At 38.9% G+C, this 16,429-nt stretch overlaps 1 protein-coding gene across 1 annotated transcript in view; it reads right to left on the bottom strand.

Moving 5' to 3' along the window:
- The window catches only part of LOC126162232 (obscurin), a 720,647-nt gene that overhangs the window by 234,178 nt on the left and 470,040 nt on the right, over positions 1-16,429 (bottom strand). The window contains exon 32 of the mRNA XM_049918601.1: positions 1,566-1,741. Coding sequence (XP_049774558.1) covers positions 1,566-1,741 — 176 coding nt within the window. The remainder of the gene's footprint in view (positions 1-1,565; positions 1,742-16,429) is intronic.

The raw sequence follows: 16,429 nt of genomic DNA, 5'->3' as shown, positions 1-16,429 counted from the left end.
TTACCAGTCTGCCCAGCTTATGACGTCTGACATCTGTAATTAGGGATAGCCAGCCCACAATGTCTGGACATGGTTTCACTTTGGTTTCACCAAGTGTTGAAGATACTCCTCAAACATCTGACAAGTCATGCAGTTTCCAAAATGCTCCTGCCAGGCCTTGGGGCCATCACAATCTGCCCTCGGTCACACTCAGATAGATCGATACCTTCCCCATTCTACACATGGAAAGTATGCTCACTGATACTACATGCACCATGTGTGTATCTCATTAGGAATTATTCCTCACCAAGTGACACTGCTATCACCTGCACACATTTATATTGATAGCAGGTCAGTGGTCATAATGTTCTGACTAAGCAGTGAATTCACATTCAGGAACTGAAGAGCACTTACAGGCAATGCTTATGCCACACCATGATCACATGTGTTCAGGTCAATGCATGTTAGTGAAAACAGTTCTTTTCCTGCAGAGCTGAATGCTCACTCCACATATAGTCTTATTCTATGGTACTAGTTATTGTGTTTAAGTAATTCAATATGTAAATACTGAATGAGTAATAGTTGCAAATGAAACAAATAAGTGTTAATATGATGTTCTGTCAAGAAGTTGTACTAGAGAAGTGTTGAGAGACAAGATAAGAGCAGAGTATTTCAAGTATTGTAACTACAACTGATTATTAAGCAGAGAGGCGCATTAGTACTTAAATATTTATTTTCTGAAGTATTACTATTAAGTGATAGAAGATATTAAATATGTGGTCTTTTAGTAAAGCATCTTTGGCTGAATAGTAAACTGATTTCCTTCTTAGACTTAATCCTACAAGAAAGTTCCATGTACTGTGCTCAGTACTGAACCATGTATTACAACTAACCACATTTGTTTAATGGAGCTAGACAAATCAGTGAAACACCTATATTTTCAAATAGCATTGCAAATCAACTACATGATGTAAATAGTATTAAAAATGTTGTTGTGACATATTTCAACAGTGGGTGAGAGCAGCAACTATTTTTTCATGTTGCAGTGAAGCTGTAACCTAGCTTTTCTTATTTCATCTGCTAAATTATCATAATTAAATGAACTATATCATATGGAAGAAAATAAGAACACAGACACAAGCTAAGTTTAAGATAATACACAGGACAGATAAATTTATATTGCTTATGTCCTATAACAGTCCCTCTATTCCTTGTTCTTACTGATTAATTGCTAAATTCAATTTAGAGAAAGTAAGTATTATTGTATTGTACATATGTAGTTGCTGGCCACTGTGGCCGAGCGGTTCTAGGCACTCCAGTCCAGAACCGCGCTGCTGCTATGGTCGCAGGTTAGAATCCTGCCTTGGGCAAGGATGTGTGTGATGTCCTTAGGTTAGTTGGGTTTAAGTAATTTTAAGTCTAGGGGACTGATGACCTCAGATGTTAAGTCCCATAGTGCTTAGAGCTATTTGAACCAATATGTAGTAATTACTAAATCAAAGTGTGTAAAGAGTTACTTAAATTCAAAATTCACATAGTTACTTTATACAGCAACCATTCTGTGTATAATTTCTAATGATACTCACCACTGGACAGTTGGAATTGGACTACCATCAAGTTTGCACTTCAAGTCTAGAATGTCTCCCTCATCCACTTCAGCAGCTCTGTCAAGAGGACGAGCAAATGATGGTGGTAGCTGTGTCATTGAAAGTTTGGAGCTGCTTTCTGCTTCTCCAACAAGGTTTGCAGCTTTTACTTTGTACTGAAAAATTAAGTATATGCTTTATATAGAGAACAACATAACAGAAAACAATGTTTGAAACTGAACCGTTCATTACATAACAATGAAATGTTTTAAAATTAGTGAGATGCACAGGCATGTGCATTTGGGAATCTGTGCAGTTGTGTGTGTATATGTCAACTAAAGAAAGACCAAGAGCTCAAAAGCCAGAATAAATAGTGTTCTGTTGCATGTTTCTAATGCCACAGTCAGCTATTGGTGAGCAGTTACCATTCCATTATTTCACATATTATTCCACCCAAGAATTCCACTGTTGTTAAACCACAGAGTAAGATACTCAAAAATAAACATTTCTTGTTAAAATTGGTGTAAGTATGTATTTGATTACATACTGAATCAATACTAAACAAATAAGACTACTCAAATTACTAAATATCTTTTTATCGTGGTAGTGTAGCAACAAAGATCATCAGTTACTGTCGGCAGCTGTGTTTATGCGAACTGTTAAAGAGATCATGCTCTGGCTGCCAGAGATGCTGGATTTTGGTTTGTTCACTGTGAGTAGTGTGAAGTTTCAAGAATGTTACAGAGGACAGTAATTTTTTGCTGATTATAGACAGATTTTTCAGGCTCTTCTCTATCACTAACCAATCTCAAGTATTAGCAAGTATCTTTTCTGTGTTTATTAGCTGATAAATGTTATTTGTTCCTGGTACACTGGAGTTCATATTTCATACAATTGGCTCAGAATATCAAATGCACAGTTACAGTTGTTTGGGTTGCTAACACCTAGTTGTGCTGACATTGGTGACCCAAACATGATCTCAGCCTATGTGATCAGTCTACATAATCAGAAGAAGCAGGCCTAACTTTCAAGACTGAATAAAGAATATTCACAAAATGAGAGACAGACCAGATGTTAAAGTATTATTAGTATTATGACTCACTGTGCAACTGCCTTATTCTGGCCTCATAATCCTGTCTTATGACTCACACAGGTAGAGCTTAGCTTTCATGACACTACTCAGCCAAATCTGCCTTGTGGTCAACCAGGTTGATCATCATTACATAGCTGAAGCCAAAGATATAACTGCATCTCCTGGGTGAGATACCTGTGACAAACTCAAGGCGAAATTAATTTGCAGGGTTTTCACCTAACAAGAAGGGCATTTATGCCAAGTCCTAATGCAAGAAAATGTTGGTGACAGAAAACTGTCACAATATCTCAGGCACTTATGCAGTAAAGTAGACACAGGCACTGCATCTGATACCTTACTACGTACATTGTGGAGCTGCCATCTTCCAGTCCAAGTGAAGGCTGCAATAGTGTGTCAGATGGAAATGCCATTAGATGCTACCACTGATCTGGCCTATAGGATACAAGACACAATGATGCTGACTTTGATCAATACAGTGGCAGCACCATGCAATAGTACTTTGTTATCAGTGGTAACTCACACAGATTATAATTACCCTGCAGATAGGTTTGACAGTCTGACCAAACAGACTCGACAACTATTGCCTCATCACAACTGCAGCAACAGCAGGGAACACTACTGCAAGAGATCGTGTAGTCATTCCTCATCAAACTTCCTGCCCTGAGTGGTGCAGAGCAGCCCCCTTCCATTTGCTAGCATCACAGGAAGATTGAATATCAGGTGCAGAAGTGCATATCACCTTGTGCTTACCCAAATCCCAGCAGCAATCTGACATATGCACCTCTGATTGGCAATCACAATCTCAGCCATTCATTATCAGCAATCGGAAGACAGGACAAAAATTTGTTGTTTAATCTGGTTCAGACTTGTTTACTTATCAACGTACCTTAAAGTACAACTGCTGGCCACAACCTTCATTCTGCCTCACTGTAGCAAACAATTCACCATAGAGACATAGCATTCACCAATTTGTGTTGGACAAAGGACTGTGCCGTGCCCTCCTCTGGAATGTCATTGCCACTGATGTCACAGAACCCATTATTGGAGCAGATATCCTGGTGTATTATCATTTGCTACTGGATTTGGTGAATGTAAGACACATCGAAAGTGTAATAGGCCTTACAACTGCTGGCTTTTGATGCAGTGCAGTGAAACATGGTGTCAAGCTCATACTGTCCATTGCATTAAAATGACTGATGGCCCACCAGTTTCATGCAGACATAAGTGATTAGCTCCTGACAGTCTGGCTATTGCAGTAGACTCTATGGTCAAAGAAAATACCTTCTAGCAGTCTGTGGTCATCAACTCTCCATCTAATACCCAAGAAGTATTACATGTGGCACCTATGTGGTGATTACCATGCACTTAATGCAAAGACAGTGCCATATAGATACTCAATCTATACAATGCTACCCAGTCTTGCTGAAGGTTTACTTAGTACATGCCACTGCAGAACAGCACCAGCACCAGAAGTCTTTAAACGCTTTGAGCAACAAGGTGTGATTTTAATAATGCTAAGTGTGTATTTGGCCAACCACAGATTATCTTTTTGGGCTATATGATTTTGTCAGCAGGGTCACTACCACTTCCTGAGAAAGCAGAAGCTATAACGAGATTTCATGGCCTGAAACTATCAGGGAACTACATTGTTTCCTAGGAATGCTAATTTTTATTGGTGTCATCTGCCCCTCTTGGCCAAGACGCGAGAACCACTGACTGAAGCACTTCCTAGACCTAAAATTAAGGTAAATTCACTGATCTAGTGGAAAGATGCTGGAAAGCAAAGTACAAAAAATACCACACTCCTGGCACACACTGCACTGGACGCATCTAAGATGCTAGCCAGACTGCTACTGGTGCAGCATTGCAACAGTTAGTTGATGTTTGCTTGACAACCACTTGTCTTTTTTTCGTACTAACTCACACCTATGCAGCAAAAATGAAGAGCTTACGATTGAGGACTTCTTGCTGTTTATGAATCAATCAAGTACTTTTGCACCTAGTTAGAAGCCAGAGAGTTCACAATTTTTACCGTTCACAATCCATTTGTCTATTCTTTTGGATACAATAACAACAAATGCTCACACATTAGTACAATCATTACAAATGCTCATCACATCAGTAAAGTCATTTTAGTGTTCATTGCCCAACTGACATCAGTCACATTTCAGGCATTGACAATGTGTTAGCAGATTATCCATCTCGAGTTAGCAATGCAAACAATGTCACTGACTTTGCACAATTTGCAAAGGCGCCGAAATCTAACCAGAATCTCCAGAATCTACTGAAAGATGCATCACCCAACCTGGTTGACATTCCCGGTGCAGATATGAAGCTGTATTGCAATATTTGTAGTCGAAGGCCTTGTCTTTTTCTGCCACCCGCATTCTGCAGCCATGCTTTTGATAGCCTGGAGAATTTGTGTCACCTTGGTTTAGATCATCAACTCACCTGATATCAAAATGTTTTGCATGGAGTTGCACATGCTTTCAGTGTCAGCACGGCAATTTATCTTGTCATGTGCATGCACCAGTGGGAGATTTTCCCGGTATGAACACATGATTTGTACATGTGCACATCAATATAGTAGCTCTGCTACCTCAGTAAAAATGGTTGGCACTATTCGTTAACTGCAATCAACTGTTCACTAGTTGGCTGGAAGCAATATCAGCTGACAATATTTTGGCAGAAACCCTAACCTTTGACTTTATGTCGAATGGGATTTCACACTTAGGTTGTCTGTTGCGTATCACCACAGACCATGGCTAACAGTCTGTATCAGAGCTATTTGTGTCATATGTGTCATCACACTGGTTGGTCAATAATCTTACCCATGGTCCTGCTTAGTTCGGTGAAAACATTTAAACCAGACTGATTCTTCATCGGTGGAGCTCATTAATGGTGAAGCACTATGACTCCTGACAATAACCAAACAGACTTTGTTTGTCACATGAAGGAACATATTGCTTGCATTCACCCTCATGAAGCATCCTGGCATGGCATGAGACTAACCTATTTGCATCATGATTTACAAACACACACACACGTCACGCTACACACAGATGTTGTAAGACCAATACTGGACTGCATTGTGTCATCAAAACAGGAGCACTTACTCTGAAAATTCTAGTGAATTACAAAACTACCACAAGACAATATATAAAGTAGAATCATCTTACAAGTCCCCAGAAATACCAGAAACACATTTACCACAGAATCAGCCTCAGCCACATGCTCTAGCACAACTGCACAAATGCAGAACATGCTCCGGACATCATGTCCACTTCCCAGCAAGATTTTTGGATGACGTTCTGCTTCCCCAAAGGGAGTTGATGTAATGACCAAGATCATCAGTTACTATCAGCTGCTGTGTTTAAATGAGCTGTCAAAGAGGTCACACTCCAGCCACCAGAGGCGCTGGGTTTTGGTTTGTTCTCTGTGTGCTGTGTGATGTTCCATAAATGTTACAGAGGACAATAATTTCTTAGTAATTATAAACAGTGTTGTTGAGCTCTTCTCTAGTGATAACTGGTCTCAAGTATTATCTAGTGTCTTTTCTATGTTTATTAGTTAATAAATAACTGGCTGCAATTATAGTTGTTCAGACAGCTAACACCTAGTTGCACTGACAGTATGTTACCTACCAGCAAATAGAAGTTATACATTACTGGAATTTGCTGACAAAAACAGTATGTTTCCCTTCATCCAATGCTGTTATTTTGTGTGTAAAAATTAAGTAATTTTTTGATCATTATAATGATACGTTGTTATAAATACATTGGCATTCTGTCTAGTTATGTGACTGAAGTTTTTAGCATCTGATCTGTATATTTTAAAATACTGTGTGACATTTGTATTGTGTGTATACATTTATGACAATTTTTTTCTGTATAAACAGCTAAAAATTTTCATGTAACAGAATATCATCTGTCCTGACACTATTGACTGTACAGGCAACATACCATACAAATTAAATGTGTTTTGTGATCTGTTGTACATAAAGATTAGTTTCTATTAACTGGCTCAGGTTTCAACATTGCTTATAAAGAAATAATATTGTGAAGCATTTTAGCTGTCATGGAAAAGGCAGTTATGGAGTGCTATTCAGTTGCGATAGATGGCTTCATTGTGATGGATGAAGTGACACGGGGAAGAATGAATAAAATGAGACTCTTCCATGGCACTGCAGAGTTTGTCAACAGGTGAACAGCAAGGCGGAACTGATGGTTCTAGGATTTAGCAATAAAAGTATTGGTGAAAAGAAGGGTAGAGAGAGGTGAGAAATGTCAGCAGCAAATAGAGGCCACAGAAATTTGACAATTTTGTCATTGGCACAAAATATGGCTTTGCCACATTCCCTCAATTAGATACAAAAGTGTCTCGGGTAGATGTAGTTGCACCCAAGGCTCAACATGCATTCAATAAGGAACCACTGCTTGCAGAGGAAATAAGAGCAAAGTTCTGCTGTCAAATAGTAGTCACAGAAGATGTGCCTGACAGCAAATGCAAGCAGAATGAGGAAATAAATATCAGGTCACAAACTTCAAATCAAGTGCATGTCTTGGTCAAATGGAAAATGGAATAGGCTCTTTGTGCAAGGATTTTGGAAAGGAAGCTCATGTTGTGGTAACAGGTGAGGCAGGAAATAATATTGATAGAATTGGGGCTACAATATTCAGTTATACATTGACCATTACATACAGATTAACAGGTATTTACATACAGGTGTTAAACCAATAAATATCAAACTGAATGAAAAGCCCAATGATCTGCTGTAGCTGCATTTATTTAAGTCGATTGGAGATTCATACAACCAATTTCACAACTTTTAAGTTGCATCTTCTGGTGCATATAAATGGTAAGTCATATGGTACAGGAAGTTGTTACAGAATACCATAGAGTAGCATGGCTCATCCTCAATTAAAATATGTTTCTGTGGGCTGTACTTGCTGCTCTGGGGAGAACAATGTTTATTCATATGGAATTATGAACAGTGCAATGAATTAAGACTTTTATGATTCTTGAAAAATGTACATAAAAATGTACAGAAAAAACATTTATCATTCAGTATAACTGTATTTAAAAACAATATTTCCTTATTGTGTATATTACTCTTTGTTATATGCTAAACTATTAATAACTGTGAAATAGTTGAATGATTTTATGTAATTACTTACTATGGTCTTGATCTTGGATGAGGATAGACGTGAGAGATGTTGTAAGTGTACTTATGTTGCATTTTGGTTAAATAGGTGTGTTCATTTCCTCTTAAAACCTTTATTGGTCCACCTTTAGTATGCTTACATTTTAGGAAACTAATGACTTTTTTTCAGAGTATCAGAACACGCAATACAGTGTGAGATTATGCTTGATTATTGTAGGGCATTTGCACAACCGCAACATTTTAATTGAATATTGCCAATATTAAATGGCACAGAGCCAGAGAAATAATTTACAAAGTTTGCACTTCAATTATATTATCTAACTTCAATGTCATTTTAATTTATTTGCACAGATTAATAGCAGTTTTCATTAAATTCTTGTGGTTGCCGCATAACTGCTATCTTCTGTTGCAGCTAAGTAAATTCACAGAAATTAACTTACTCACAAATTATCTGTGATAAATATGCCACACAATGATATTTCTCTATGTGAACCCATGATATTAAACCAATATTAATTTCAATGAAATTGCAATGCAAAAGCTACCCGAGAGATTTTGTTAACAAATGAGCTAGTACAGTGCTTCACACTGCTCTTTGTGTGTTTCATATTGCGGGCATAAAAACCTTCAAATAATATTTCCATAACAAAAATTACTGTAATTTGCCAGTGATAAGTTGTGTCGTCACTTTAGTGTGTGTGGCATCATTTGATGTTTTCTTTCATGTACCATGTCAACTACAACAACAAGATAAATACTGATTGGGAAGGATTCTACAAGAGAGCAGGAGGCATTACTAATCCATTTCTGAGAAAATTCAAGATAGGGAGATGGTTGTATGCCCACCAAGCTTCAAGGATACATGCATCTAGTGGCTTGGGGGCATGCAATAAGTGATTTGTGTTTGCACATTTTTTCTAAAAATATTTCTTGTCGCTGGACATACTTCAGTGCTGTGGGAGATAATTTAATTCACAGATTTCTTCCAATAGATTATAGTAAACAGGTTTAATAAGGGAGGAAACAATTTTTATTCAGTTTATTGTAACATTTTCAGTGTCATACAATTTTTTGTGTTTTGTGTGTTATATTTGAGTGTATCTAGTGCGTACTTTGTACTTAGTCATCAAAGGTGGAGGAAGGTGACAGTATTACAGATTTAGAGGAGACTGAGAATATCAGAGAGTTACTGTGTACTGATACAGATGATATTAGCCTGGAATTCCAAGCTTTGGAAACTGAAGAGTCTGAATTTGGGAATTTAACATCTGGTTCTAAAGTGGAGACATTAGAACCACTGACAGGCACCAGATCAGCTGACTCCAAGGTCAATACCGAACACACAGTAAGGCAGGAAATGTGATATGGTCTTAGGAAATGACACTCTCTCTCTCTATGTTAATCCACTGTGTAAAGGAAATGCTAGATGATAAGGAGCTAGAACACAAGGAGAAAGAGAAGGCAAAATAAATGGAAAGAGAAGGAAGGGGAAGGATTAAGGAGATAGAATGTAAAGAGAAGGAAGAAGCTAAGGATGCAATACAAAGAAAAAGAAAGGCTAAGCGAAACAGAAAGAGACAAGAGCTTAGTAGAACAGCTCAATAAGGTCTTTGAAGTCCGAGATAAACAGATTGTTGACCATACTGAACATGAAACAGATAAAATGCACACCCAGGTAAAAGATTTACTCAATAAAGTGAGGGAACTAGACTGACAAGCCACTACTTTAGGGGAAGCACATCAATGGCTTGAAGAACGAGTTAAAAAGTTTACGATAACTGTAGACAATCAGACTATCAACTTAGACAGAAAAAGTGAAACCAAAGTAGCCGTGACACTGCAGCATATGAATATTGCAGTGAATTGCAAGGAAAACGAACATAGTACACAGGATGGGCATGAAGTACTGCAGCTTAAGTCTCAGGTAGAGAGCATGTGAACGATGACTATAGGTATCAACAAATTACTGAGATTCCTAGCACAGGCTGTCAGTAAGGAAATAGTCCAATCAATGCTATGCTTTGCAAGAATTTGAATTGCAATGCTGCTATTAGGTGTAGCCCATGTAGCGAAGAACACACTGTTGGCACAGTGAGCGCTGGATCAGCGGTGCCAACATTGGCACATATAAACCATGAGGAATCTTTAATAAAACAATGCCAGTTCCAAATCTTCTCAGAAAAGAAGAAAATTTATGGAATGTACTGCCTACACATGGACTGAAAGGCAAAAGATCCAATTCCTGATCTCATTTATGCCTGGCAGTGCAACTCTGTGGGTGATGGAGATTGCTGATACCTGCCAAATATTTTTCGAATTTGAGAAGGCATTCATGTGTCACTTCTGGTCGAAGTGTGCACAAGAACACTTATGAAAACAAGTTTATAAACCTGAACCATACAACCCAAAGCAATTAAACCTGTGCAAGGACTCTGAAAAGGACTTGAACAAAATGCAGTACTGGGATTAACCCATGTCTTTGTGTGACATGTTAAGAACTTTGAAAGGTAGATTGCTAACTGCTATATGCAAGAAACTATTCCATGTCACTCGACATGGAGCTAAAATTGTTTATGGCCACAGGTGACTCACTCAATCTTATCCAAGAGGATGCAAAGCAGAGTGTAGCAATGAACAGTGGTCAAAACAACCACAATAAAAACAAAAACCAAAATGGCAATAGCCTAAATAAGAATTGTCAAAAGGGAGGTAATGATTACTGTAAATGGAATAACAGTAATCAACCAAACGGACCTGTAAATCAGCCTAATTATAACAACAATCATAACAACCATTAGAATGGTAATCAGTTTTGCAATTAAAATGTAATATTAACAGAAAAAGGTTGAATGGAGATGGTTATAAAGTTCAATTTCAAACTAAAAACATGCATGGGATGAATGACCCTCGACAAACAACAGGCCCAATAAACTGGCAGTCAAATCCACCGCAGGACAGAAACCATCATGTAAATGATGTCAATGTGATACCAAAGCCACCTCCTAAGCAGTAACAACAGTGGATACAGTCACAAACTGAGATGCCACCGCACATGCGGCAGCAATCTCATAGCGTTAGGATTGTTAAGGTTGTTGACTAACCCCAGCCCAGCGTGTCACAAGCATCAAACTCCACATGAACCGTGTAATCTCTGTGCATGTGGTTGTGGGGGCACAAAGGGGGTGGCAGTTATCCAATAAATGTTTCCATGCTCTGGTACAACAAGTGGTTGGACCTGAAGGAGAAATTGTGTGCTGATACATTTAAGCATGGTCAGCAGAACACTGAATTGGTGCAGGCTGTGATTAAGGGAACTATTCACGTAATGCCCATGAGTATCATTATTGACACTAGTTCAAGGTTATCTGTGATGGATTATGACTAATTCATATACATGTTGTTGTTGTTGTACTCTTCAGTCCTGAGACTGGTTTGATGCAGCTCTCCATGCTACTCTATCCTGTGCAAGCTTCTTCATCTCCCAGTACCTACTGCAACCTACATCCTTCTGAATCTGCTTGGTGTATTCATCTCTTGTGTCTCCCTCTACGATTTTTACCCTCCACGCTGCCCTTCAATACTAAATTGTTGATCCCTTGATGCCTCAGAACATGTCCTACCAACCGATCCCTTCTTCTAGTCAAGTTGTGCCACAAACTTCTCTTCTCCCCAATCCTATTCAACACCTCCTCATTAGTTATGTGATCTACCCATCTAATCTTCAGCATTCTTCTGTAGCACCACATTTTGAAAGCTTCTATTCTCTTCTTGTCTAAACTATTTATCGTCCATGTTACACTTCCATACATGGCTACACTCCATACAAATACTTTCAGAAACGACTTCCTGACACTTAAATCTACACTCAATGTTAACAAATTTCTCTTCTTCAGAAACGCTTTACTTCCCATTGCCAGTCTACATTTTATATCCTCTCTACTTCAACCATCATCAGTTATTTTGCTCCCCAAATAGCAAAACTCCTTTACTACTTTCAGTGTCTCATTTCCTAATCTAATTCCCTCAGCATCACCCAACTTAATTCGACTACATTCCATTATCCTCATTTTGCTTTTGTTGATGTTCATCTTATATTCTCATTTCAAGACATTATCCATTCCATTCAACTGCTCTTCCAAGTCCTTTGCTGTCTCTGACAGAATTACAATGTCATTGGTGAACCTCAAAGTTTTTATTTCTTCTCCATGGATTTTAATACCTACTCCGAATTTTTCTTTTGTTTCCTTCACTGCTTGCTCAATATAGAGATTGAATAACATCAGGGAGAGGCTACAACCCTGCCTCAATCCCTTCCCAACCACTGCTTCCCTTTCATGCCCCTCAACTCTTATAACTGCCATTTGGTTTCTATACAAATTGTAAATAGCCTTTCGCTCCCTGTATTTTACCCCTGCCACCTTCAGAATTTGAAAGAGAGTATTCCAGTCAACATTGTCAAAAGCTTTCTATAAGTCTACAAATGCTGGAAATGTAGGTTTGCCTTTCCTTAATCTAGCCTCTAAGATAAGTCGTAGGGTCAGTATTGCCTCACGTGTTCCAATATTTCTACGGAATCCAAACTGATCTTCCCCTAGGTCGGTTTCTACTAGTTTTTCCATTCATCTGTAATGAATTTGCATTAGTATTTTGCAGCTGTGGCTTATTAAACTGATAGTTCAGTAATTTTCACATCAGTCAACACCTGCTTTCTTTGGGATTGGAATTATTATATTCTTCTTGAAGTCTGAGGGTATTTCGACTGTCTCATACATCTTGCTTACCAGACGGTAGAGTTTTGTCAGGACTGGCTCTCCCAAGGCCATCAGTAGTTCTAATGGAATGTTGTCAATTCCCGGGGCCTTGTTTCGACTTAGGTCTTTCAGTGCTCTGTCAAACTCTTCACGAAGTATCATTTCTCCCATTTCATCTTCATCTACAGCCTCGTCCACTTCCATAATATTGTCCTCAAGTACATCACCCTTGTATAGACCCTCTATATACTCCTTCCACCTTTCTGCTTTCCCTTCTTTGCTTAGAACTGGGTTTCCATCTGAGCTCTCAATATTCATACAAGTGGTTCTCTTTTCTCCAAAGGTCTCTTTAATTTTCCTGTAGGCAGTATCTATCTTACCCCTCGTGAGATAAGCCTCTACATCCTTACGTTTATCCTCTAGGCATCCGTGCTTAGCCATTTTGCACTTCCTGTCAATCTCATTTTAGAGACGTTTCTATTCCTTTTTGCCTGCTTCATTTAATGCATTTTTATATTTTCTCCTTTCATCAATTAAATTCAATATTTCTTCTGTTACCCAAGGATTTCTACTAGCCCTTGTCTTTTTACCTACTTGATCCTCTGCTGCCTTCACTACTTCATCCCTTAAAGCTACCCATTCTTCTTCTACTGTATTTCTTTCTCCCATTCCTGCCATTTGTTCCCTTACGCTCTCCCTGAAACTCTGTACAACCTCTGGTTTAGTCAGTTTATCCAGATTCCATCTCCTTAAATTCCCACCTTTTTGCAGTTTCTTCAGTTTTAATCTACAGTTCATAACCAATAGATTGTGGTCAGAGTCCAAATCTGCCCCTGGAAATGTCTTACAATTTAAAACCTGGTTCCTAAATATCTGTCTTACCATTATATAATCTATCTGAAATCTGTCAGTATCTCCAGGCTTCTTCCATGTATACAACCTTCTTTTATGATTCTTGAACCAAGTGTTAGCTATGATTAAGTTGTGCTCTGTGCAAAATTCTACCAGGCGGCTTCCTCTTTCATTTCTTACCCCCAATCCATATTCACCTACTACATTTCCTTCTCTCCCTTTTCCTACTACCGAATTCCAGTCACCCATGACTATTAAATTTTCGTCTCCCTTCACTATCTGAATAATTTCTTTTATTTTGTCATACATTTCTTCAATTACTTCGCCATGTGCAGAACTAGTTGGCATATAAACTTGTACTACTGTAGTAGGCGTGGGCTTCGTGTCTTATCTTGGCCGCAATAATGCGTTCACTATGCTGTTTGTAGTAGCTTACCCGCATTCCTATTTTTTTATTCATTATTAAACCTACTCCTGCATTACCCCTATTTGACTTTGTATTTATAACCCTATATTCGCCTGACCAAAAGTCTTGTTCCACCTATATCTAACTTTAACCTATCCATTTCCCTTTTTAAATTTTCTAACCTACCTGCCCGATTAAGGGATCTGACATTCCACACTCCGATCCATAGAAGACCAGTTTTCTTTCTCCTGATAACGACATCCTCTTGAGTAGTCCCCGCCTGGAGATCCGAATGGGTGACTATTTTACCTCCGGAATATTTTACCCCTGAGGACGCCATCATCATTAGCCATACAGTAAAGCTGCATGCCCTTGGGAAAAATTACGGCTGTAGTTTCCCCTTGCTTTCAACCGTTCGCAGTACCAGCACAGCAAGGCTGTTTTGGTTAGTGTTATAAGGCCAGATCAGTCAATCATCCAGACTGTTGCACCTGCAACTACTGAAAAGGCTGCTGCCCCTCTTCAGGAACCACAAGTCTGTCTGGCCTCTCAACAGATTCATATACATAAACCAGGTAAGTAAGTTACTGTCATTGCCTGAACAGAACTGCAAATTGTCGGAGCCATATGTGGACAAATGCGACGAACCCAGAACCAGGAGCACGCCATTATACAAGTGGAAAATGAAGCAATTAAATGCTCATTCCTAGTTGTAAGGAATCTGGTGGTTCCCTGTATACTGGGATGGGGATTTTTGAGAGAGAGAGATACAAAAATAGATCTTTCTCGGGCTGTCTGTTCACTAAGGAATAAAGGCAGAATTGTAGTCCTGGCAATGATAAAGACAACCATCCTGCATGGACAATATTGTAGGGGGTTAAATGTTTCTTATGACCAGCCAAAGTTATCGTACATCACCTTTGAGTATATGTAGAAAGACTACCCACATATACGTAGGAATGGCGAGAGTGAGATAAACGTCATAAAAACGGATATCGATACTAAGACCACAGAGTCAAATTATCTCAATGAAAATCAGTAGTAACAACTCACACACCTGCTAAAACATTATGCAGCAGTATTCTCAGAGAAATCAGGCATAATAACAGAATACATTTATGACAGCAAGTTAAACTGCATGAGACATATTACCAAGCTACCTACTCTGTTCCTTGGAGCAAGAAAGAGAGTCTATTCAAAGGTGTCACAGTAAACCTGAAAAAGTAAAAAACTGGACATGAGGAAATGAAGTTTTTAGGACACATTGTGACACCTATCGGGATCAAGCATGACCCAGGGAAGTGGGACGCAATAAGACATGTGCCTTATCCCAGCACGAGAAGCAATTAAAAGTCTTCTTAGGCCTGGCATCATTTTTCAGATGCTTCATGCCAGCACCAATGTTAAACAGCGATGCAGTACTGAGCCTGTTGTGGAAAAACACGCCATAGTTTTTATCACAGGAATTAAAAAAACGCATTTGACTACCTCAGGCAAGCACTAGTCAATTCCAGGATACTGCACCATCCTGATACGAATACAGAGTTTTACCTTGCCAACCTTGGGTTGGGCGCATGTTTGTCCCAAATTGACAGTTTGTTGGGACAAACAGAAGTAAAGATCACTGGATTCAATAGCCATGACTCTTGTGGCTATGAGTGTGCTTACTTGGCATCGGAACTAGAAATTTTAGCAGTAGTGTGGGCTATAAACAAGTATCACTATTTTGTCTGTGGCAGGCATGTAGTGGTCCTCTGTGATCATCAAAATCTCAGCTTCATTTTGAAATGCCAATTATTGCATATTAGATTAACCCGGTGGGTTTTAGCATTGCGAGATTATGATTTTGAGGTAAGGCATGTGAAGGGTAAAGACAATGTAGTGGCCAACACACTGTCATACTTGCCACGTTTTCTGTAATCCATAGAACTGGTTGAACAGTCAGTGGAGCACTAAATTCTGTTATTACAAGATGCAGGATGCAGACAAAAATATATGTGTATGTGTAAAAATATTTGGGACTTGCAAGAAGCAGATCCCCATCACAAAAGACTAATAGACTTATTAAAGAGTGGTATGGTCAGTGACCTGAGAAAACAATATCAGATACAAAACGGTATCCTCTTCCATAGACAATAACTGGATACATAGAACTGGTGTGTACGCATTCCTGTAGGAATGCGTACACACCTGTCCTTTTTTGCCCCTAAGGTAAGTCTTTCCGCTCCCGGGATTGGAATCACTCCTTACCCTCTCGCATAAAACCCACATCCTTTCATCTTTCCCTCTCCTTGAGGGAGTGAGGGAGTGCACAGACAACATTATCTGTTACACACACCACACCTGGGGGCATTTTTTTGAAAAGAAATGTGTGAACAAAATTGCAACATATCGTTATTTTCCTAACTTACAGAAGTGGGTTAGGAAGCTAAAAAGAACCTACGTGATTAGCCAGAGGATAGAGCCCACAAACTGTAGCATATTCAATGACTTTCATGCCATCATCCCTCCAAAACCCCTACAATTAGCAGCAAAAGTTGTTAGGGTACCCCTTCCAACAGTTGGGAGGGGGCTACCAAGTATTTAGTAGCTGTGTAT

Source organism: Schistocerca cancellata, chromosome 2, assembly GCF_023864275.1.
Source record: "Schistocerca cancellata isolate TAMUIC-IGC-003103 chromosome 2, iqSchCanc2.1, whole genome shotgun sequence".
NCBI lineage: Eukaryota > Metazoa > Arthropoda > Insecta > Orthoptera > Acrididae > Schistocerca > Schistocerca cancellata.
Note: the sequence above shows the minus strand (reverse complement) of the source record. Positions and strands in the feature narration are given on the sequence as shown.